The sequence below is a fragment of the Rhineura floridana genome, chromosome 2 (assembly GCF_030035675.1).
Source record: "Rhineura floridana isolate rRhiFlo1 chromosome 2, rRhiFlo1.hap2, whole genome shotgun sequence".
In the NCBI taxonomy this organism is placed as follows: domain Eukaryota; kingdom Metazoa; phylum Chordata; class Lepidosauria; order Squamata; family Rhineuridae; genus Rhineura; species Rhineura floridana.
In genome coordinates, this window is record NC_084481.1 from 129,159,960 (window position 1) to 129,185,606 (window position 25,647).

The 25,647-nt window shown below is 43.8% G+C and overlaps 1 protein-coding gene across 1 annotated transcript in view; it reads left to right on the top strand.

The window, feature by feature from the left end:
- Positions 1-25,647, top strand: part of LOC133378305 (coiled-coil domain-containing protein 73-like) — a 67,649-nt gene that overhangs the window by 39,972 nt on the left and 2,030 nt on the right. The window contains exons 4-6 of the mRNA XM_061613125.1: positions 226-261; positions 2,130-2,204; positions 20,402-20,440. Of these exons, the coding sequence (XP_061469109.1) occupies positions 226-261; positions 2,130-2,204; positions 20,402-20,440 (150 nt within the window). The remainder of the gene's footprint in view (positions 1-225; positions 262-2,129; positions 2,205-20,401; positions 20,441-25,647) is intronic.

A 25,647-nucleotide genomic window follows, 5' to 3' on the forward strand; every position in this document is an offset into this window, starting at 1 on the left:
TGTTTTATTATTTTGTTTTTATGGTATGGTATATTTAGTTTTGTTTAACAATGTTGTAAGTCGCTTGGAGACCTTTGGGTAACAAGCGACTAATAAATCAAATAAATAAATAAATGTGTTATCTAAATAGCACATCAATCTTTAAAAGTCCTATTTTAAATAAAATGTTGCACATATTGTTTATTCATATTATTTAAATTTGTTTCTTACTTTTGGCATTTGAAGTTTCAATCAAGAATATTAGCTGCGGAAGAAGAAAAGGTAATGCATACACTGTTGCATGATTTTATTCAGTAAATGGATAGTCACTTAGTGGCTGGGATTCAGAGTGTTTTGTGTGGACTTCTGCATGTTCATCAGGGCTTTTCAGCTTTTCACTTCTGGTGGCAGCCCCTGCAATCACTGAAAATCCCCACCAAAGGTTGAGGGCCCTCCAGAGCATCTCCTCATAAGCTGTATATGGCTGCTGCCAGAAGATAAAGTAAAAAAGTACTTTAAATAATACAGTAATATAATAAAGTTATTATAACCACTTTGAAGAAGTGAACAAACTAATACAGATCCTTGAACACAAATATGACATTGTCGTTCCTTTTAGGGACGGATTTGCTGCCGCCATTATTAAAGGGAGGACTCGTGAATGCTCGCGATACAAACATTTTAGAGCCACGTGAGATCGTTCACCCTATCAGGAAGGGTGTTTGAGCAGCATATAAAAGGCTGCTGCTTCTTCCCGCTCTTGCCTTTTTCGCCTCGCGGCACCCACCCTCCCTCCCTTGTCAGTATGGGCTTTGCTGGTCACCAAAATGGGGCCGAGTAGGATTTTTTTGGGGGGGATTCTGATTTCAGACTCCCTTTGGTTTTGCCTACTCCATGCTGCTTGGGTTAATTCAATTGGCTTTTCGGATGGGTTGGGTTGCATCTGCTTTGGCTGGCATAGAATTCGGGCAGGTGAGGTATAGTGGGGGATTACATATTTAGGTGGTTAAGGCATCACAAAAGGAGCACTTCCCAGGGAACCATCAGGGTTCATCTCTGGTGGGGATCTGGGTGGTGTCCTTATGGGACCGGCTTGCGCATCATGGTGAACGCCTGTACGGCGGGGCCATGGTGTGGAGGTTGGAACCACGCGCATGGCTCCAAGAGCAAGGAGTGAGGATTTTACACATGTCCTTCACTCTGGAGTTATGCAATAATTAGAATTAATGCCTTTTGAAGGTGGGAGGGTAGTCCCACATAGTTAGGATTAACCTCACCTGCCCGAAGTAATTATATTTGAATGATTGGCTGTCTTGCTTTGGATTTAGTATGTTATATTTAATAAATATAACATTATTCCAATCTTGTGTCACGAGTCTTCCTTGTGTGGTGGCAATAGTAGATTATCTGACAAATGCAAAATGGGGTGGAGGGAAGAATGTATAAAACGTTTGCAGAGTGTCATCAAATACAGATTCTGTGACCTCAAAATCTGTATTTAGCTAAAAAGTGGAGGCACATTTTATGCCAACCCAGGAGTGAATGTTTATCCAGTATTATATAGTAGACATTTGAAGGGAAGAAAAATATAAAAAAAATAAAGATACCAAATTTTGCAAACAGTTTGCAAAAATTTGGCTTAATACAATTCCTTGCACCATAGAACAGAACATGTGGAACACTTTATAACAGTTGTGTGATGGTGGTCAGTTATATCAGATGATCTAACAGAGAGGCAGTAAGTAGAGCAACAACACCAGAGTAATCTGAAGTCAAGGGATAATATTTTTTTTTTAGTAATAGTCCAGTGTCACCTCAGTATCTTCTGAATAAAGTAAGTCTTGATAAAAATTACTTGTGCTCTGGTCTTCAGAACACTACAGCACAAGGCTCCAGTCACTTGGGGGTCCAAATGAAGACAGTCCTAAAAGCATGAAAGAACTTCATAGAAGATTATGGATCGCTAATGAAGTAGCCATCATACAGTTGAAGTCCTCATCAATTTCTCAGTTTGTGTTGTGTACTCGCAAGCAAAACAAACACACCATATCTTCCTATAGAATAATTATTATGTCCATAATTATAAATATCTTTAGCTATGTGTCATTTTACTTTTCCTTCTTCTAATAAAATATGATGTTTCTTTGAAGGGAAAATATCTACTTGCTAAGGAATCAAAAGAAAGAGAAATGGAAGGATTGAAGGAAACATTAAAAATGTTACAGGTAAATTAACTTCATACTTGTATAGTTTGATTTATTTGGGTCTTGTTCCAATAGAGCATCCATGCAGCTGTGCATGCTTAGCTGAGTAAAACAATCTGCACTCCTGCCAATTAGCTATTAGTCGGTGAGGGGACACAATGCAGCCCCCTACTTTCTTTCCCACAATTGGTTGACAAATCCAGGGTTTTTAATGTGGCTTCTCTATTGGGCTATGTGAATTTATCTATCTAATTTTTTTATTCTGCTGTCTTCCATAGAGTTTAGAGCACCTTACATACTCAGAACAGTAAATAAAGAATTCTCTTTATTTTCACAACAAAACTGTAAGTTAGGGTTAGGTTAGGGTGAGAGATAGTAATTGGCCCAATGTTACCCAGTACGCTATGTGGCTCAGCAGGGATATAATCTGGGTCTCTGCATTCTAAGACCAACACTCTAACTACTACATCATGCTCATTCTTTTGTCTTATTTTTATGTGCAGTTCTCCATCCCGATAGGATGCACACACAGAAGCTTGTTTCCATTAGGTAGATTGATGCATTCCTATTTAGTTGTACTTCTGTTATTAGCTTCTAAAGAAAACTAGCTAAGTATTTCATTGAAATCAAAATTTCATGAACATATTGGTAAGATGCAATGCAGCCTTTGGCAATTCCGCTTGCCCCCTCACTCATGGTGAGTGGTCCATCACCCTCTTACAAGGGTGATGAATGGAGCCCCACCCTCTTCTCCCTGGATAATAGTCCATTAAGTGGGTTATGGGCTCCACCTGGCATCCATAGGCAGAAAAAACAGCAGAATTGCTAGGAGTAGGTTGGCTCACACATGTGACCTCCCCAGTCCTTTCCTGCCTCATCGTCCTAGGTGGTTGAATTTCTTCTCCCTCTGTTTGTTGTTAATCTTACCTTTCATTCTTTCCTTTGTTCTTTCCTTTTTCTTTGATCTCATGTGGTAAATGTGATTGTCCTTAAGTCTCAGTTTTTTTAAAAAAAGTTTGTTAGTTTCTCGGGAGTCCTTAACGTTCGTCCTGCTTCTCCCCGCTCCCCCCCATGCTGTTGTCCTTTCCCTGCCTGGGCTGGTTGGAGCAGGAAAAAGGGGCTTGTCTCAGCCAGGTATAGCCTAGCCTGGCTGAATCAGAGCCACCCGTTACACCCCCTGCACCTCGGAAAGGCGTGTGTCTGTGTGAGATACTCTATAAAAAAAGGCTCCCTCCTCATTGCAGCAAGGCATGTATGTGTGTGAGAGAGAGATGGCTGTTAATGACATCTCACCTCAGCATAAATGGCCTGAGCCTTCTGCAGGTGTCCCAGCTGTACCTCTCATATTCCCACCCGCTTTGTCCCTGGAGACAGCGTTGCCAGCGCACACTTCCTCCAGCACTGTAGCGGATGGTGGTCTGTCTCGGCCAGAGCCTTGTAAGGCCCTCAAGAAGTCTAAGCAAGCAGTAGGGGCAATGGCAGAGGGTCCAGGCAACAGCGCAGTGCCATCCATTCCTGCCAAAAAGAGAATGGCCACCATTTTGGAGGCAGTTTCCTCAGAGGTCCCCACTAAAAAGAAATCTAAGACTGCCTCCTCAGGGAAGGCGCTTTCCTCAGGGAAGTCAGGCATCACTTCAGTGCCTATTCTACTCTCAGGGGAGTCGGGGACAATCACAAAGGCCAGTTCCAAGCAAGCGCTCAGCCGCCACCAGTGCTCTGAGAGTTCTATCATGCTAAGAGCACATCAACCCTGAAGGTAGGCACACTCAGGAATCACTTTCAGAGGATAATCTTGCTGCAGATGCAAGCCTCATAGCATCACCTCTTTCCTCCTCAGAGGAAGGAATTGCAGACAGGGGAGGTTACCAACCTCCACCTTTCCCAGCTGCCCAGCCTTCCCATCACTCAGGAATGGAGGCTGCTGTGCTGTTCCAGCTCATGCCTGAGGCCCTCTCCCATATCAGAGAGGCCCTCACTGGAATCTTGTCTACAGAGTTCTTGGCTCCCATCTCAGCTTGGCCCACGGCTGCCAGGGCTGCTCCCTCAGACCACGTCACAAATGCAGGAGAGTCTAGGCGCCCAAAGCAGCCAGTGCCCAGGGAGTTTTCGGGACAGACAAAAGGAAGTACTTCTTTACTCAGTGCATAGTTAAACTATGGAATTTGCTCCCACAAGATGCAGTAATGGCCACCAGCTTGGATGGCTTTAAAAGAAGATTAGACAAATTCATGGAGGATAGGGCTATCAATGGCTACTAGCCATGATGGCTGTGCTGTGCCACCCTAGTCAGAGGCAGTATGTTTCTGAAAATCAGTTGCCGGAAGCCTCAGGAGGGGAGAGTGTTCTTGCACTCAGGTCCTGCTTGCGGGCTTCCCCCAGGCATCTGGTTGGCCACTGTGAGAACAGGATGCTGGACTAGATGGGCCACTGGCCTGATCCAGCAGGCTCTTCTTATGTTCTTATGACATTCTTCAGAGGAAGATGACACATCATCTCGTGAACCTTTCACAGCAGCCAGAGGCCATGCAGCCATCAGGTCACCCAGAGATCCCTTGGATCCATTTTGTAGACCCTGAGTGTGAGGATGAAGAGTGGAGTGCGGATGCTTCCCCTTCATCGACTTCCACTTCCCACAGACTGTTCCAGGCTGATCACTTCTTACCCCTTCTGTGCAAGTCTTTAGCAGGATTGGACATTAATTCTTCATCGCCAGACCCACCCCCAGCTCCCTCCAGAGGGGCCTCAATTCTGAAGGCTCCGAAACCTAAGGTGGTGACCATTCCAGTGCCTGATACATTTAAAGCAGTAGCCCAAGCCGAATGGCAAGCTCCCCTTCAGACCAGACATCCTCCCACACTGGCGGCACATTTCTACTCTCTGGAACTTGGCTTCATGGATCTACTATCCATGGCATAGGCGGTCCCATATCTGCTTTGTTTTCCCATTCCTTGCTGCTCAGAAAACTGAGGCCCTGTTCAAGGACATGTCGGAGTGTCATCTGGACTTCACCCTCTGTAAAATGCACGAGGCAGCTGCTCTTGTGGTCAGAGCTTCTTGTGCGGTGTCTATTTTCTCACGGGCCTCATTAGTCTGGCTGAATGATCTTTTAGATGGACCCTAAGGAAAAACAAAAACCGTTTTTGGCCACCTTGCGCCAGAATGATTGCAGACCTTTTCACTGGTATGCTCCTTACCACCCATCCTTTCAATCATTCCACCCATCCTTTCAGTCTTTTCAATCCTTTCTGTCTAATCGATCATCAGGAAGAGGTCGAGAGTACCGATCTGGTCAACACAACTGGGCTAGAGGCCATTTTTCCCGAAAATCCAATGCATAAGTCCTTGAAGTGTATCCACGTCTGGGGGTGTCGCAGTTTGCTGTTTCATGGTGTGGGTACACTAGCACGCCGGATACAAGATCTACATCTCAAGTTCAATTAAGAGACATACAACTGCACTGGTAACAGTTGTGTTGGTACTGGCTGACCTGAAGTTAATTCTGTCCCCTTGGACCAGCTCCAGTGGTGTAGTAAAGGTTGTGGTATTGGCAAACTCAATACTGGGCTTTGTTACACCATACGAGGTGTTTTCTTTGCCATTCACGACAATGTTGACAGTGGCAGTACCAGGGACACTGAAGGCAGTCCTAGGGTCACCCAGAGTGATGGCAGTGCAAACAGACAGCCCCATGCAAAGTACCTGGCTGGACCACATCATGGTAAACCCACACCGGGAATGGCCATGGCCATCGGCCCCATTACCAAAGGACCACTCATAACTGCCATCATCAAGTGTTTTCTTCCGCTCATGCAGTGATGATCAGTTTACAGGCTTCCACAAAAGCTTTGGTGGCCACATCTTGAGGATCGGCAGGATCCAGAACATCTTTGACTTGGTGACTTCCCATTTAAGGTTGCCAGCCATTACCAAGTTGCCATCTAGCTTTACCACTCTGTTATAGACATCCATCATACTGCCTTTAACTCCTTCCCATCAGCCAAGTAAGTAGGAGAGTAAGTTTCAGGAAGCCCCCGCATAAGATTCCCACCCATGTTGAGGTCACCAGTCATGGTACCCCGTTTTGGTCACTCTTAGGGAGTCTTGGATGTCCACATAGGTCTTTTTTGCATAGTCAGAGAGATCCCTGTTGCAACTGGTGCTGGTGCTGGAAGAGGGTCCATAGATGTTCATTGCGAGCCACAAATCTTGATAACTACAGAGATCGGGAGGTTATGGTTGTCAATCAGTTGCCCTTTGTTATCCTGAATTGTAACTTTCATTTCATCTATTGTTCTGTCTCGCAGGTGTCGAAACTCTGGGTGGGGGACATAGACAATTTCAATCTTGCCAAAGGAATAACAGCCCAAGCCTATTACCCCAAGGATCATACTGGGGGCACCATCAAGTGTATTGTGGCTATTGTTGATCTGGTCAAGATGCACCTGGAGAGTCTTAGTAGTGGCAAAATTTACAAGTCGGCTGCCTATATAAATTCTGCCATTAAGCCACCCTGAATTGTCAAGACCAAATATGCTTAACAGCCCTGTGGAGAACTGTACCTCCAAACCTTTAGGGACCACTAGGATGACCAGGCCATTCGTCTTGACGACCTCGAGGGAAACCTCTGTACCTGAGCTGTCCACTAGATCTTGCAAAAGGCTGAAGCTCCATAGGCCTGGGGCTAAATCAATCTTCTTTATTTTTGTCTTCTGGTTTTCTGCAGACCACCATGAGAAAGTCTCACCAGAACTGATATTGTACCAGCCAACCGTATAGGTTATCGACCAAAGGCCCACCCTCAGGTTACCAGCATGGTTGTCAATATACTGCTGGAGACCCACAGCCTCAGCCCTTTGAATGTTTGTTAGTGTGTGGAACATATTTGTGCTTGTGCGATGGACACCAAGGCTTTTAGTTTCAATAGGGATACGACTTACCTGTCGAGCACAGTCTATGAAGCTGCAGTGCGCGCAAGCGCAGCAGAAACCCTAATGCATCTCAGCGTCCAGGTTGAGGCGCAGGGAGGGGCCTTCCAGACCAGGTTCCCAGATGTGTTCCAGAATTATCACCTGCCATACGTGAAAAGTGACACATTAGTGCAGATGTGGAACATCAACCCCATGCAGCTTGGGCAGAACCAGGTAAACTTTGCAGTCTGGTGCGCCACAACAAGCTGTGGTGTGTTGTTCATGTTTTGGGCCTCTCAATATATTTATTTATTTTGTTATTCAAAGTCATTGTGATTGTTTTGTTAGTTTTTATTTCAGCTGCATGCCACAGTGCTTTTCATTTTCCTTTGCAAATTTGGGGTAGTGACTTTTTCTATGTATTTTGTGTTGTTCATAGACCACCTATCAGCTGCTGATCCCCTAATGAAAACCCTTTACACCTTCCATGTGTACTACCAGGTCCAGAGGATCCTAGCTGAGAGCCAGGCATTGCTGCCTCAGGATCGACCCTGGGATGCCCTTGACAACCCATACAACAGAAGGGCATACAAGCGGATCTGCAGTGAGTTTGGGGTTTCTCCACATACTGACTGGAGACAGCAGCAGTTCCCGAAGATCAACCATGGGCTGGTCAAGGTCTACAACTACTGGACAAACAATGGCTACCATCCTATAGGCAGATGTCGTTTACAAAAACGACAACCAACAAGGTTCTGCATGTAGACTACATTGCACAGGATCCTGAGACCAAGAATGCTTGGGCCACATTTATCCTCAACGAATTGGTGGGGTTCACCCGGTCTGGTGTTGAAAGGCTCAACGGCTCGATCAGGACTTATGTCTGGGCGATCCTTGGGGCCCAAGCACAAACAAGAACACGTATCTTGGGAACAGGCACTGTCTTTGATGCACAAAAACAGTTTCTGGCAAACACAGAAGATGCCATTCATCCCCAAGTACTATCAAGATGTCCTGCAGTATGCTGGCTCAAAGGTGGACTTTGTGTTTGGAATAGGGCTTTACATGGCTCCTTCAGATATGCTGCTGCGTATCAGCCAGGTTGCTGGCTACAACAACAAAATTGTTGTGGTGACGGGTGACCAGAAGCTGGGCGTCAATGCAGGTGTCAATGTGGCCACCCCACCACTACCAGTAGACACTGGAGAAAAAGGCATTGTTGAGTGCTCCAGTGCACCAGAACCCATTGAAAAGATGAAAACACCCTCCTCTGTTCCTGCTCCTTCGAGAGCATCATCTTGACAGCATGAAGAGGAAAAGACTGCGGTCATTGTGGGTGGCGTTGCTGCAGGCCTACTGGCATTTTAGGGTTCTCATGCGCTGAGGCACTTATCCAGTCCCGGGCGTCCACATAAAGCAGCCGTGACTGCAACAATTAGGGTCAACAGATTTTCTGCATGCCATCCAGCTGTCTTGGCCAAGAAGTTGAGCAGCCAGGAGATGATGCCCCTGATTATACCCGGGAGAGTAGCTGCTGCCTTTCTGGCAAGTTTTGCCAGAACCCAGTTGAGTGCCTGCAGGTGCTTTTTTACCCACTCTTTTGTGTCACCTTTGTCTGAAGGTGTGGGCCCTGGCGTTGACATCCCACCACCACCACCACCCATTAGTGCAAGAGTCAGGGCCGACATGATGAAACCAAGTGCAGTGAGGATACTTGTGATAGTGATTCTTTGCTCTCAGAACAGCGGACAAATGCGCTCAGCGAGAGTGGTATCCTCGTTGAGGATCTGGTTGATTGTTTCTTGTATCCTGTTGATTTGAGAGCAAAGGCCCTCTCAGTTAGCAGAGGCAGCCTCCAGGTGAGCTGATCTTTCATCTTCTAGGTTGCGGAAGTGCTTTGCAATGCGACGCCAGGTTAAATTGTCGAGGCGAGCCTCTTCGGCCTCAGCCAGTTTTTTTTTTTCAAGAGCGATGTGATCATCAAGCTCAGACAGTCTGGCCAAATTGTCCGTTAATTCACCCCTGATCATCAGCATTGCCTTGTCAAGCCCCTGGAGTTCACGGAGATTCAATGGGGGGTCATTCATGGTGCTAAGAATCTCATCAATTTCCGCATCTCCGAAGGTTGTTTCCATTTTGTGAACAGCGTCTGAGGCTTCTTTAATGGTTTGTCCCAAGTCTTGGAGCTTCACGCTATCTACGGCAGCTGCAGCCCCACCCAGTTCACTGGTGGCTTTCTGGAGAGCCGCAATGGCTTTGGAGGGCAGTTTCCTCCCCCCTCGCTGCCAATTTACAGACCCCAGCCCATATTTGACAGCACTTTCCCCACTGAGCTGGTGAGTCTTTAAGAACATTTATCAGCCTGACCCCAGGGTAGGCCTTTAGCCACAGCCTCTGTTTGTCATTGAACTCAAGCTTGGTATAGTCAAGCCCCAAAGCAGGAGTAAATCCCTTTTCTGCCATATCCTCATAGTAGGCCTTAACAGCCACATGTACAAACTCCTGCTGTATTGATGGCAAAGAAGCATCTGGATCAATCACTGGGTTTTGCATGTCCCTTATAAAGCTGATCGTATCAAAATTGTCCATTGCTACATTATCAGGACGATCAGTGGGCCGAAGTCTTCAAGGTCAAAGTCTGCCAAGTCCTAGCACTTGCGTGAGCAACAAACATGACTTCATCACAGTATGGACACAAGCCAGGATCGGAATACCACCAGACTGTGTGTTGGTGCCTCAGACAAAAAAGACGATACGGTCCAAGACAAGGCCATTGTCGATGTCTATGGCAACCGGTTCTACATCCCACTGAACTGTGAGCTTCTAAAGTCCCACATGCTGTTCTACCAGTCAGCCCTGGGGGACAGACTAGAGTATGAGCTCACTTTCAACAACTACAGCAGACTCATTGTGACTACAGATAATGCGGCAAGCTACACCATTGAGAACATCTCTCTGGAATATGACATGGTGATGCAGCCAGAGCTGGCCAGAATGATTCGTAACCAGTACGTGGGGCACCTGGCCATCCTGTATGACCAGGTCCTCTGCCATTGCAAACTAATCAAGAACAAAAGCAACACAGTGTGGAACATCAACGTGAACATCCCAGTGCGCAGCATGAAGGGCGTCTTGAAGCTGTTCAAGGACTCTAGTGATGGTGGCAAGTCATTTGCTCGCAAGAGTGAGAAGTTCTACAACCCAAAGATCACCAAGGTGGAAGTGACTATTGAGGGTGTGCCCAACCAGCTATACAGCCATAGCATACAAGCATACCAGCAGTGAGGTGAGGCAAAAAAGTACTTCGCAGCCTCACCCACCAGCAAGCACCACCCTGAGGTAGCAGCCTTTGCCAAAGATCTGGCCATGGCAGATGTCTCACTCGGTACGTATTTCACCTCAAAGTACGCACTGTGGCTCGATCTGAGGACAACTGACAATGACCAGCTGCATGGCAGTGGCCGAAAGTTATTAAGCACAAGTGACGGTATCATCATCCAGATCACCAAGCAGGCAGAGGCAGCTGGCGTATTGAACTTGTACCTGTATGTGATTATGGATGCCCACCTCAACATCAAGGATGGCAGCTTCGACCAAGCAATTTATTGAAGCGGGTTTGCTCTCCCAAGACCCCCACTGTGCCATTATCTGTGGACAGACAGGCTGTGGAAAAACAGTTTTTGTCCTGGACTTGCTGGAAGGTCCATACAGGGGTGTCTTCCAGCATACTGTGATCCTTTGCCTGAAAGTCAGGCACAACAAAACATACCAGACCCGCCTATGGATCTGGAACGACCCTGAAGTCTACATAGTAGATCCGGGTGAACGGCTCCATGACTATCTGTGGGCATTCTATAAGATGTTTGAAAGTGTCAGCTCTTCACTGAGACAGCAGTGTTGGTGGGGGTGCAGGCAGGGCTGGAGATTCCTTGGTAATTGCCAGGCCGTAAGTCCTCAGCCGGCAGCTTGGCTATAAATCTGCCAGGCTAGCAAGGAGGAAACAAAATAAGGGCAGAGGCTGTTCAAAGCTTACGTGCCAAGCCAGAAATCCAGAAGAGACGTCAGTGAAGGTCTGGGTCTAGTTTGCCGAGAGATCAGTCCAAGTCAAGGTTCAGGGGATAGGAGGACACACAGTGGTCACGCCTGACGTTGTAGTCAGCAACAAGCTGAAGCCAAGGTTTGACTTTTAAGGAGCAGGTTTGTCAGCAGGTGTGAGCCATCAGCGTTTTGGCCTTAAGTGGACAGGCATGCCCCTCTTCTGCCTGACCTTCTGTTGTCTACGTTCTGCAGGTGGGGGGGGAGTATCCTGAAGGGCTTCAGCTGTGTCTGGGGTGCTCTGCAGCTGAGGGGTAGAAGGAGCTGGGTTCTCAGGAGTTTCCTCCATTTCTCCTTCTGGGTCTGCTGCTTCTGGGTCTGCTGCTGTTACTCCCGAGTCATCCTCGTCTGATGAGTCCTCTGACGGGGCCATGACAGAAAGTGAGCCAATCCTATACACCATCGATGACTGTTCTGCTTGCAAGCCTTTGACCAAAAAGAAGGACATGCTTTCTTGGGTTGCCTTCTTGGGCTGCCATGCAGAGCAGTGTGTATGGGTGCTTATGAAAAAGTACAATGCGGTCCTCACAGATTTTCTGGATCAGACACGCTGGGTTGCCCTGTTCCACTGTAAAGATTGGGACTCTTTCAATGAGTGTCTTGGCGAAAATTATGCGATTCCTACTAGAGATGATTGGGTCACGGTCCAGGAGCTACTGGCAGAGACAAAGCATGCAAAGTTTATGTTAAAAACTGATCAGCCAGCAGCTTATAAAGTGCTTAGCTAGAGCCAAGCATGTGGGAGATAGTTCTGCTTGCTCTTGCAAGCATCCAGACCCTCATTTTAGTGGGGGTTGCCTATGAATATATTAGACTTCAGCTGGGAGTGGTATATTGCGTAAACACATTACGTTGACATGCCATGGATTGCAATGAAGTCATTGACCAGATGAGACAAGCACCTGAGTAAGCCGGAAGTGGAGTGGCAGGAACATGCTCACACTGCGAGCGGTGCAACCAGTGATTGGACCCCATATATATTTGGCGGTCTAGGAGTTGCAGGGGTCCTATGGCTGTTCTCGCAGTCCCAGCAAACAAAAAACCCCCCTGAAATTCTGGAACCACCTGTCATTGCTGCTCAGCAGGGGGGACCGCAGGAGCATGCAGCAAAGGCTTCTGCTAATCAATTAAACATAGAGCATGACCCACTTCATATGCCATAATGTCAACCGCTAGAACAGATGGTAAAACACGACCATGGGCTATGCCCACCTTGGCAAAATGATTGTTAAGGGGGCCACACTCAAGCTGGACTTCATTGGCTATGATGTGGGAATGGTTGTCCTAGATGTTGGACTGGCCATGGCCACAAAAGACATGCTGGTGAAGCAAGGCACCATCCCCGCAGATATATTGAAGTAGTATTGTTATACACATTGTATATAATAGCCTCAGTTGCAATGATGGTTGGAGGCACCCTTGTAAATGCCCTGGATTTCAGCGGGACAAATTACCTCTTCTCCATGCTTCACTCTTCTGAGGCTGATGAAGAGTGCAAGCGTCATGATGAAGCCATAGAGCAGCTCCAGGCGGCCCAGGTTGAATGGTCTCAAAAGAGAACAGAGCGCCTCGATTGGATCAATGAAGAACTCCTTCGCCAAGGTCATGGTTTGCACACATTCCAGGATATCAACGCCACAATCTGTGAGTACAGCTTGGTCATGGGCACAATACTGGACCCTTTTGGTCCCAAACCTCAACTTTTATACTTCTACATGCTGTCAGATGGCCAAAAAAGACAGCAAGATTGCCTTTGTCGTCCTAGGAATGGGTGTAACTGCAGTCGTTGCCTACAAACGCGCCAAGTGATCTGGAAAGACTGTGCTGGACTGAACACACAGCTCCTTGCCACATGGCAGGCATAAAGTGAGTAGTGAGGCTGAGTTTCATTTTTCACCTTTTTTTTGTGCCTCTACATGGGAATTTCTGAGGAGCTATATTGTGCAATGCTGGAGGTAGGATAATCCCACGACCCCTGGCACATACTATTATAAATATGGCACAATGATTGTTTGAGTTGTGGCGCAAGAACCCCACTTGTGCACAGAGGTTTGCTACCATGGTGCTGGCAGGGCCAGCCAACCTTAGGACTGCGACTGGGAAGCTAGACCTGATGGCGTGTAGGCCTTGTTGGAAACTCATTGGGTTGCTGGAATGGTTAGCCGAGCAGTAGATCAAAGGTGCTTTGGCGAAGATGCCCTAGACTCAGTCCCCTCTTGTGCCATCTTTTGCTGCAACTGCCCCTCTTTTTGTGCTTGCTCCCTTGCTGCTGTTCCAGCTGTTCCAAATCTAGCGTTTACACTTCCCGGGATTGCTTGAAGCTCATAGTCCTTAAATGTACCCTGAATTTCCTTGATCTTGAACATATCCATCCCTCCCCTGCTCTCTGTTGGGTGAACTTCGGCCAACCACTTTGGAGCACTCCCCTTGGTAAAACCCACTCACATGCGCCCCCAGTTGCAGTTCGTTCCACTGGTGTCTACTTGCGCAGCAACTCACACGGCCCTAGCCCTGTCTTCAAGGTGAATGTACTCAATGTCCTTGGAGCTGGTTTTTGCCGGGGCCTGTCCAGTCGAATGGTTCACATGCTTGTACATCCAAATAATCTGGGGCAGATGGTCAACCCAGTTGTTTTTGCCACTTGCCAAGAACCACCTCTCCAAGACCGTACGAAGTGTGAGATAGAAGTGGTCGACCCTTGCAAGGAGGGCATGGGTTTTGGGCTCAGTGAGGTGGTGATCAATTTTTGCTGTGCGCATAAGCTCCCCAAATTTGCGGGCCATGAACTCAGTACCACTGTTGGTCAATAGAACTGGAATGGGCTCTCGCAGCGCAAGCGCTGCGTTTGGAACTATGGTCTTCGTTGCCTCTGCAGCATCACTTTTTTTCTTGAGGGGCTCAGTGTACACAAAGTGACTATTGACACTGATGGCTGTCATGATGCTCTTAAAGTCATGATTCGCCCAACCCAACTCCTTGAAGAAGATAATGTCGGCCTGGTAGGTGCCTGCACGTCCACCCATGGGTGCAAACTCCTTGGGTTTCACCACATGTCTTGTGCACTGCTGTGACATGGTGTTCTTGTCCTTGGTTGCAAAGAGGACCTGGTCCATGTTGACTTTGTCAAGTATAGACATCATCCATATCATACCCACCCCCTTCCTCCAACTTCTTGCCACACAAGCGCACTGCATACTTTGCCGTTGGCCTATGTGAGCTCGCATTCTGGCACCTGCAGCATATCATCAGGCAGTTGTCTTGCGTGTGAGCCCTGTGTGTTGTCCTTGCGGTCGATGTTCCAGTCCTTGTCAGGGGCTCTGAACAGGGGCACAGTAGCCCTGTTTCGCCACCTGTACGAATGCCCACTCTACAGTGACAAAGTCCTTTGCCTCGAAAGGCTGGCCAGCTGAGTTGTTGGCCTGCCTATGTGTCACAATCTGCTTTCGCGTGCTGGCCTTAGATAAGCGCATGGGTCATCATAAGCACGATGTCCAGAGTGCGTCACCTGGTGATGGCAGTCCACATACATCTGGCAGTTATGAGCGTGGTATTCGCATCATGGATGTTGAGGCTGTCCCCCAACGTCTGCTCTTGGATGGCGTGGCTGGTGCTGGACACTGCACTTCAAGAAGGATGGAGACAAACTAGAATGAGTTCAGAGGAGGGCAGTAAGAATGATCAGGGTACTAGAAACAAAGCCCTATGAGGAGAGACTGAAAGAACTGGACATGTTTAGCCTTGAGAAGAGAAGAGTAAGGGGAGAAATGATAGCACTATTTAAATGCTTGAAACGTTGTTACACAGAGGAGGGCCAGGATCTCTTTTCGATCATCCTAGAATGCAGGACATGAAATAACTGGCTCAAGTTACAAAAAGGCAGATTTCACCTGAACATCAGGAAAAACTTCCTAACTACTAGAGTGGTACGACAATGGAACCAATTTCCTAGGGAGGTGGTGGTGTCTCCAACACTGGAGAAATTCAGGAGGCAGCTGGACAGCCACCTCTCAGGAATGCTTGAATTTGGATTGCTGCATTGAGCAAGGGTTGGACTCAACGGCCTTATAGGAACCTTTGAACGCTATGATTCTAGATGGTTTAGAGATTGCACTGTTGAAGCTCACACACCTAAAGGAGTTGCTCACTTTATTAAAGGAGCAGTAATCTTGGCAGCCCTTCAAGACAAAGCTTCCATAAATGAGATTTGCAAAACTGTCACTTCGTCCTCTATCAGCCCATTCGGTTATCAATATAAAACTGATGCTTAGTCTTTTGCACATGCAGTTTTAGCATGCTGCAGAATGTTCTGGACCAACAGATTTCTCTGGAATGAACTATTTTCGGACATCACATAGCAAACTGCTGTCCCCTACCAAGGAAAAGAAAAGAAAAATTAGACTTATTATGAAGTTTGATACTTCTTGGTGCGGTGACAGCAATTTACCCTGCCAGAGTTCTGTGTGCAGGATCGACTTTAGAGCAGTTATCTCTTAGATATTCATAGCTCATGGATTTCTGTGGACCTCTTTTTTCTCTCTCTTTGGGATTGATACAGGTATTCTTTAACTATTATATTTTTGAAGCTACATGTTAGGCTTATCTAGTTCTTCTGGATAATTTTTTTTCTGAAGAAAATTCTTGTCTGCAATAGTAGTAGTAGCAATAGTAGTAGTAGTAGTAGCAGCAGCAGCTTCATCCCAAAGTTTCTCTCATCACCAGCAAGAATGAAACTTCATGATTTCTTCCCCTAAACATTAAATTTAGAGTAATTTTATTAAAGTCTGCTAAAACGGAAATAATTTCTAAGATAGATTTGTTTATTCTGTTTAACTTGAACTATTTTTCTAAAATAAGACCATTTTAGGAAGGAAAGCAAATAAGAACAGGAATAATGAAATTATAAAAGCATATTCTGAAATCATACAAAACCATACTACCTTTCCACTATTAAACACCCACATATATCTTTGTAAATTTACCCTTCACCATTAAGTACAGGGCATTTTAACAAACAGTTCTTGTTGTTTTTCAGGATCTCTGAATTACTTAATAGTGCCTTTTCAATATGCAAAAATGGACATTTTATTCATCATTAATATTGTGCTGATTTCTAGATACTCATTAATTTTATAAATAGGATGATTACGTTGATGCCATACTCAGTTTTTTTAATAATCTGGTTAATGCTGAGATTATTTTAAAAGCAAATTCCTTCACATTTCTGACCTTCTGTGCAAAAGGCTGAAAGGATTTGTTATGTCCTGCTCAATTCATGACACAGCACAAGTGATATATAGTGTACTTCATGGTCTGCTGAACATGATGCATGGACTGAAAGAGTAATAAATGTTCCCTTGCTTTTCTTAACTAAGATAAACTTGGGGGGGGGACTATTCAATGATGTGATTTAATTTAAATTTACCACAACAAAGGTGTTCAGTGAGTCAGTTTGATGATATTTCATACAATTGATATATCAGTTGTACTAATCAAAGATCATGCAAGGTTTACTCATGTACAGCATCAGAACATCAATCCAACATTGTAGCTCACACAAGATATCCCCTTTCCTTCTTTGAATGGGAAAAACATAAAGTGAAATGTTCATGTTCATGGAAGAAGAAAGGCAGTCTTGGGTACATTTGCTCTTCTGACAGTACACTGTTTATATGAGTAGATTATTCACATGAGCAGTAATTTGTACAAGTGAGCTGTCTCAAATTTAGTCTGCTATAATCACAGCCTGCTCTTGTGCTCTACTGCACATTGGCAGCAAAGAACAGGCTCAAAATTTTTTCACCTTGTTCTGATGTTGGGAATGGGCTCTAGTCTCTTACTGGCACGGTAGCAGTCATGACCTCAAATTGTAGAGTAATCTATGAGTTTTTTTAGGTGGTTAGTGATGAAAAGGAAATGTAGCCAGCATAGGGAGGAAGGCATTTTGTGCCACATCCTAAGGGGAATCAGGATGACCTTGCTCCTAGCATGGATGCAAGGGTGTACTGGCAAAATTGTACAATATGCATGTGAAGAGATCTAGGCAGAAGGTGGTTTGCCTTGCAATGAATGAGAACTTGCTTGTTTCAACACAAGTCTCTGCTTGTACCACAACAGCTAATCGATATATAGGACAGAGCGATAATAATCAACCATACCTTAGAATTTGAGTTATACAATTGAAAATTTAGAAGCAGCTAGTTCTGCTCTGGCAAGAACTTGAATGTATAGAAAAGTAATATAATTATTGAATGCAGCTTTTATGATATACTGATCTACATAAACCTACATAAACTACATAAAGACTGTAAGCTTTATTATGAGTTTGGGGGTTGAGATAGATGGTTTCTGCGAGTCCCCTTCCAGCCTCTGATTTGGAACCCTGCACCTGGAGCTCTGAAGCTGAGAAAGCTGCTCCACTGGTCAGATGAGTCTCCTTTGTTAATCTAATAGAGTGGCCAGGTGGGTAATGGGTCTATCAAGTGCCCATTAACTGGTAAATGGGCCAGGGAGATCCTATTGTTATTGAAACTCTTCAGGAGACCCCCCCCCCCAAGAGAGGCTTGTGTTTATGGTTGAGTTGGAAGAAAGGCTGGGAACTGGAGACAGGCAGAGAGGCCTGCTCCCTGCACAATGGCTTCAGGATGCCACCTGTAAGCCTGATGGAAAAGCAAGATCTGTTAGACTGATGATGCTTTAAATCCCTTCATCTTAATCTCAGGTTAGAATGTGTGTAAATAAAAAACATATTTCCTAAACAACAGCAGTCTCTGCTGACCTTCTTTCCATGGAAACAAAACCCTTTGTAATCGTGGGAACCCCTGGAAGTCTCACACCACTCAGAGATTGGGGTGGTGCCCAACAATATTCATGCAGACATACGAGTGAAAACAAATACAATAGGGGAGCAGGTTATGAAGAGGATAAAGTCTCTTCAGAGCCATGTTACATTGTACATGTAGCATTACTAAGAAAAAATAATATGGCATAATTAGGAGGTGATACCGTAACCAATATTAATCTTTAGCATTATTTGCCTCAGAAGAGAAGCTTCCATTGGTGTCAGTAGGAACTTTCCTACATAGCAAATAGCAGCTTGGTGCAGGAAGCAATTTTCCTTGGGACTGCAATGTAGGAGAAAGGGATTAAACTGTTCTTTCTGCATGCCATGGCCCTACTCTAGGAAGCTATGTATAGCAAAAGAGAGAAGGACCGAAAGGGTACTTCCAAATAGGGATGGAAAGATCTGTCCATTTTTGTTCTCTCAGTTTCTAATTTTTCCAGGCTTAAATTTGGCTCTCTACATTTCTGCAGCAATTTGTGACTTTAAAAAAAAATCTTCATGAAGATTCTCTAGCATTTTACTGCAAATTTCTCCTAAGAAACACATTTTTGTAGGAAGTTTTGACTAATGTACACATTTTTGCAAGCAATTTCTAATCATATAATGCATTTTTGTATGTTATTTTCACCCATATATTCATTTTTATGCACACTTTCCCCTAGCATACGCCTTATGGTAAAGATTGGTTGGTTGGTGAACTGCACTGCAAAATTTGAATAAGTGCCAATTTAGAAGAATGACTGTGTTTCAGTTTTCATTTTGTTTAGGAAAGTGCAAATTTGATAGATTTGGCTTGAAATGCGAACTAAATTGAATTTTTCCCTCATCCCTACTTCCAAATGACCGGTTTATTGAGCATTCATTTTTATTTGTTTGCAGAAAGTTAGATAAAGTTGTGTTAAAACAAGTGTTATTCTACGGCATTTCCCCATCACTTTCCTTATTGCAAAAAGTCAGATCTTTTGAGGAAGCGAGTTTGTTGCACTAGACCTCCCAATCAACTATAATTGTGCAACTTGAATTTGCCAGTATGTGATTTAATCCTACATAAAAACAGTGACAGTCTGGAAGTGCCCAGAGGTGCAACTTGCAGTGATGCATTTTAATATTTGGCCTCAAGGAGAATATTATACCACCATGATAGAATATGATAACTAGAACCATGGGAAAGAGAAAGATAAGAAAGATTAAACAAAGTAGCAAAAAAGAAAGAATATAGCAGTAAGGAAAAAGATTCGTATGAGAGCTTTTAAACTGGACTTGTAAATTGGCACAAAACCTGGACTCCTGGGGTGAGTATAATTAGGGAGGGGAACTTTACAACAGTTGAGGCATGATGATGCAGTCCATTGTGTTAACAGTATCTACTTTTTTAAGATTTACATAGGCTCAATAGTACACCGCTTTCTCCCGCCTAAAGGTGAACATTAATATGACATTTGCCATGTAGTTTACCTGTGTGTGTGGGGTGGTGTTTGTTTTTTAAAGTAATCAGCATGGGGGTATTCAGGCTGGATCAGGAATGTGGCATGGGGGTTAATCTCTTGCTCCCACCAAGGTTCTGATTGAAATCATGCCCCCACTGTTATTTGCAAATGCAGAAGAAAGCTACCACTTCCAGTGGGTGCTTTCTTCCCATTGTGATAAGCAGTGCAGGAGGTCCAATTGTGATTGGGAGCATGGTGGCACACCCACTATGATCCCAATCTGGTTCAAACCATAGACTGTTATTTTAAAAAAACAGCTGCGCAAGAATGAACTGTATGACAAATGTTACATCTAGTTTGGCTCTTGGCTCTCATGAACTTATGTGCAGGCAGCATGGTTGGTTGTTAGAAAAAACAGGACATCATATGTGCATAATTCTCATATCCTCATCCAGCTTTCTATCTTACTCTGATATAACTTATCTGTGCTCCAAGGATGAGTAACTTGCACTAAGGAGAAACAGAGAGGTGGGTGGCAATATGGAAGATATGCAGAGAGCTCCTTCATACCGCCAGTTGCACCCATGCTCATTAAGAAGGTGGGAGGAAACAGCATTCTATTGATTCTATGGGAAGCTCCTGTACTTTGGTATCTATGGTGGACTTAATCATACCCTTGATTCTCCCCATCACCTTTCCATACACCCCTTTGTTACACCAGAAATAAATAACCTGGGTATGTGCAAGCAGGCAAGCTAGTAACACTGTGGGCTTATTTTCAAAGTTACTTATAAATAGTTAGAATGCAGTTTTCATATTGGTATAACATTTCTGTTAGAAATTTCCAATTCCTTAAAACTAACATAATTACAAATAATTGCTAATGCATTTAAAATCCATTAATAGTTCTCTATAATCTGACAGTGTATTGGTTTTTTATTATTACAGATTTCAAAATACTCTTTACAAAAGAAACTTAATGAAATGGTAAGAAACCACAATAACTATTAAAATGTCAAAGGTTTTGATCCTAGCTTTTTGCTTCTCTTAAGGAGGGTTGTTCTCATGGAGTGCACAACAGTGATGTTGGTCTTTCTTCAAATGTCTATTTTAGTTATATCTCTTATGCAGAGAACTGCAGAAATGCTTATCCAAACTTTTCTTAATACTTGGGTTTGTTGTTGTTTTGTTAACAAATTTGGACATTTTTATTTTGCATAGCAACATTTCTCCAACTCTCTTTGCTAGTATAATGACATACAATATGTTTTTGCAAGTAAATTTACAGTTAAACGATATGGTTTGGGAAATATCATTTTCTGTGTTTTCAGGCTAATATTTATAATTAAAATTATTCATAAACAGGGTTTTAGATATCTGTTTCTCCCCCGCTGCATTTTTATTGTATTTGAATTTGATTTGATAAGAAAGAAATATGAAGGAAGGAGACAGTGCATTACTCTTCTTCCATTGCAATATAGAAAATAAGAGTGCCAGATCACTTTAGTCACTCTGCTGAACCACCTTCAAAATTAAAGAGAGCAGTTGAAACATTGCTAAGCTTGATTGACTAAAAGCTGTGAAAATTCTGTTGCTGCTCAACTGGAAAGAATAAAGATAATACTGTCAGACCATTATAAACTGTGATTTTAATTAAGAAGCTCAAAAACTGGAGTCCGGTTTAGTCTTAAGTACCATGACATTTGTACTGAAAGTCATCTTCAACGCTACAGTGATTTTACACAAAATATGGTGAAATTGAATAATGTGTCCTTTGACCTGGGAGATAAAGCTACAAGTTAAAGATCAAAGGCAACGTAAAATGTGTTTGTCTTATTTCACTTTTAAGTTAGACTTCCTGTTTAAGAAGTGCATGTAATCTATTTTATAGACACAAATATTCAATTAATGATTATGCAGAATTATTGCAAATAATTGATGTATTTATTCTAATAAATCTTTTCCAGTCTTGTAAAATTGTTCCTTTTTGTTCTTGTGCTGGTGTTTGCAAAATTGTAGTACACAGTTAAGAGGAAAGAGACATAATATGTGATAAGTTGCGGCATTTACTCATGAGTAGAGCTGCTGCAGGAGAGGCTTCTTAGCCTGCTATTTAACATGGCAGTCTAGGGTGCTTACTTTTGAGCAGATGTGTTTGTCGAAACACGTTAGTCCACTGTCTGAGTAGCAGGTTGGATGACTACACAAGAGAAGATTTACTCACACATCCCAGCCTATCATTTCAAATGGAATACATTCCTCTCTGGAACAGATGTACTCAAGTCATGATCTAGTGTCCCAGTCTGCCATTTCAAATAGCTGCCACATGTACCTGCAAGCAGACTTTCTCTTCAAACAAATCTCCTATATGGCAATAAAGAAGCTACAGTTTAAAAAATCATATCATAACTTCAGTGTTAGAACTGAGTTTCGTTTCATATTCATAAATTAGTGTTTGCTGCATGGTAAGTTACATGCTACTGCTCCTCACAAATTCAAGTGGTGCCTCTGTTGCTTACCTAGATTGCTCTTAACCCAAAATGAAGTAGGGAAATGTTATTAACCTCACCATCAATTGAAAAATAATGTGAAAAGAAATCAGACAACTATTTGGTCACACAGCAAGCTGTAATGTGTATTACACTTGCTGCATGGCTGCAGCCAGTCTGGTTGTGAAAATTAACTCTAAGTAATAAATTTAAAGGGGAAAAATAGCTTCAGTATTGAAACCTTTATATTTAAGAAGCGCCAAGTCTTTGACACAGATGGATAGCAGAAATTTTAAAATCCAAATTAAATTAACATAGGCTGCAATTTTGCAGCCAGTTACACTCACTTAGTCCCTTTGAAAACCATTAGCTAGAGCATACATAACAGGCCACAGCATAACTAGGTGCAGCATTGCATTCATATTTATTATGCCATGAAATTACTGGGCATGCCATGCCCAGTAAGTACATGAACTCCTGAGCAGAAGAACAAGAGATAAGCAGGCACAACTGAGTGCCAAGGTAATAACAGAACAATAAATGCAAGGAAACAGTGTTGAGGTCATTTTGACCACAGATGTTTTCAATAATTAACCCAATGATATTAGAATGACCCAAACTTAGAAGTCATATTTGACATATAAGGTGCCAAATAGCTTTTCAGGAACTTGAATCTTTGAATGAGAATCTGTTCAGTAGCTTATATTATAAGCCAACACACAATATTAATCTTGACAACTGGAGTCACACATTCATTTGACTGTCCATGCTCCAGAAAGTACATATATTCATTGCTAGGCTCTGAAACTTCTCTCTGAAGTATCTTCAGTTGCTTAGTCCCAAAAAAGGTGTATAGCTGAAACGGCATAAAATCTGTTATTTATTAATTTTGAAAATTTGCATGCTACCCAGGCACCTACAAACATCTACCCACCATAGGAATCTCCAAACACACACTCCAGGCACCCCCAAACACACACACAGGGACTCACACACACATAAACACACACAGGCACTCACAAACCATTACCCTCCCCTGGGCTAGAAACTTGATTTCTTTTTTCTTTTTTTTTTAAAGAAAGTTGGGAATCCAGGCTGTGTAACGGGCTAAGCGGGCACCAGGTAGCATGGCTAGAATCCAGGTACAACCCAGCTAACTGGGCAGTATGGCAACCCTATGCATGAGCCACTAACCAGCTTTCCCACTGCCCCCAAGCCTTGAGCCCAGCATGGCTGCAGTTCACCTTCCGTCCTCCTTTGCCTGCTGCTTCTGCAGCTGCCACTGCCGAAATGGGCAACTGAAGCATTCACGTTGCAGTTTGCTCACTTCAGCCGCTCACCTTGCCTGCACACTCCGCTTGCCATGACTGCTTCAGCAGTTGTTGCCACACACCTGCACTGAAGTGTTCAGAGTAAGTGCAACGCTACAAAAAAATTTATATAGGAAGACAAGAAGTAACTATAGAAGGGGTAGCTAACTCACAGCCCATGGCCACATTCTGCCCCCCAAGAATTTCTTTGGCTTCCCAAGACATTCCTCTCCCCCAATTTGTCATTTAATATATATATTAATTTACCTTTGAAACATTAATTTACTTTTTTTAGGGGGTGCTCCTATAGGTACCCCACTGTGATACTGTGATGCCAAAAGCATGTGCTCCGCAATCTGATGCTGACGTGGATCACAGAACAGGAGCCATCCTCTGAGGCAACACCCCACCCTCACTGCCAGCGCAGGCTGGCTGCACCACTTCCCATGTCACCGCATTGTCATGTTAGGACGCTGCATGTGCATGATTGTCAACTTGGGTGATGATAGGTGTGCGTGTGCTCGTGTGGCTGGGCCTATTGAAGCTCCTGGTAGCAGAATTAGTGCTGCCATTGCGCTACCACCTGCAAGGGCCCTCTGCAATCTGGTGCTGGCCCTGCCACCCTAGAAGGGGCCCAAGGTGGCAAACAGGAGACAAAACACTATAAATATCTTAAAACATCTCAAAAAACAAAACATCTTAAAAATAAAACACCTTAAAAACTTTTTAAAAAATGTTTAAAAACATCTTAAAAAGCAGTTCAAAAACAGATGCAGACAGGGATAAGGTCTCTACTTAAAAAGTTTGTTGAAAGAGGAAGGTCTTTAGTACGTGCTGAAAAGATAACAAGAGATGCACCTGCCTAATAATACTTAAGGGGAGGGAATTCTAAAGGATAGGTGCCACAACACTAAAGGTCCTTTCCTGTGTTGTGTGGAATGGACCTCCTGATGTGATGGTATCTGCAGGAGGCCCTCACCTGTAGAGTGCAGTGATAGACTGGGTATATAAGTGGTAAGATGATCTTTCAGGTATCCTGGTCCCAAGTTGCGTAGGGCTTTGTACACCAAACTAAGAAACATCAGGACTGGTTTGATGAGAATGATAGTGAGATTGAACATATTATTGACGAGAAAAGGAAAGGCTTCCAGATATGGCAAAAAGACATTAACTGTGCTGCTAAGAAAAACATCTATGCCAGTGCAAAGGCTGAGGTCCAAAGAAGAACTAGAGAACTTAAGAATGCCTGGTGGAGAAAGAAAGCTCAAGAAATCCAACATTTTGCAGATGCTCATAATGCATGGGGCTTTTTTAATGCCACAAAGGCCATCTATGAGCCAACAAATTACGGTACAAATCCCTTACGTTCAATAGATGGCACCAAACTTCTAAAGGATAAAGAATCTATTGCACTGTGTTGGAAAGAGCATTACCACGACCTCCTTAATCGTAACTCTTATGTGGCTGGTGAGATCTTCCCGCAAATCCCACAACAACAAATTAGAGATGAGCTTGCAGTATCCCCTAATTTGGATGAAGTCAGTAAAGCCATTAATCAAATGAAGAATAACAAAGCTAGTGGACCTGATGGGATTCCTGCTGAAGTCTTTAAAGAAGGTGGGCCTGAATTTACACAACAACTTCATAAGCTCATCAAAAAAATCTGGATGAGGGAGGAGATCCCGGAAGACTTTAGGGATGCTATAATTATCGCTCTTTCCAAGAAGGGTGATAGAACAGATTGTGGGAACTACCAAGGCATCTCTCTTCTAGCTACTGCAGGTAAAATCCTTGCAAGAATCCTCGCAAATCGCCTCCTACCTATCTCAGAAGACATCCTCCTTGAATCCCAAAATGGTTTCCGCTCTTCCAGGGGGACAGTGGACATGATCTTCACTGCACAATAGCTTCAAGAAAAATGCAGGGAGCAAAACTGACCTCTGTATATGGCTTTTATTGATCTGACTAAGGCCTTTGATACTGTAAATCGAACTGCTCTCTGGACCATCCTTCTGAAAATTGGATGCCCTGATAAATTTGTGAATATTTTGTGATTCCTCCATGACAACATGACGGCGACAATTTTGGACAACAATGGCTCTCAAAGTGATCCATTCAAAGTGGGATCAGGCGTCAAACAGAAATGCATCATTGCTCCAACCTTATTTGCTATTTTCATTGCCATGATTCTACACCTTGTTGAGGGGAAACTTCCCACTGGTGTGCAAATCACATATTGAACAGATGGAAAGCTTTTTAATCTCAGTAGGCTGAAAGCAAAAAGTAAGGTAATTACAACCTCTGTTGTAGAACTTCAATATGCTGATGTTAATGTAGTCTCTGCACATTCAGCAGAAGATCTTCAAACTATCCTAAATGTCTTTGCAGAAGCATA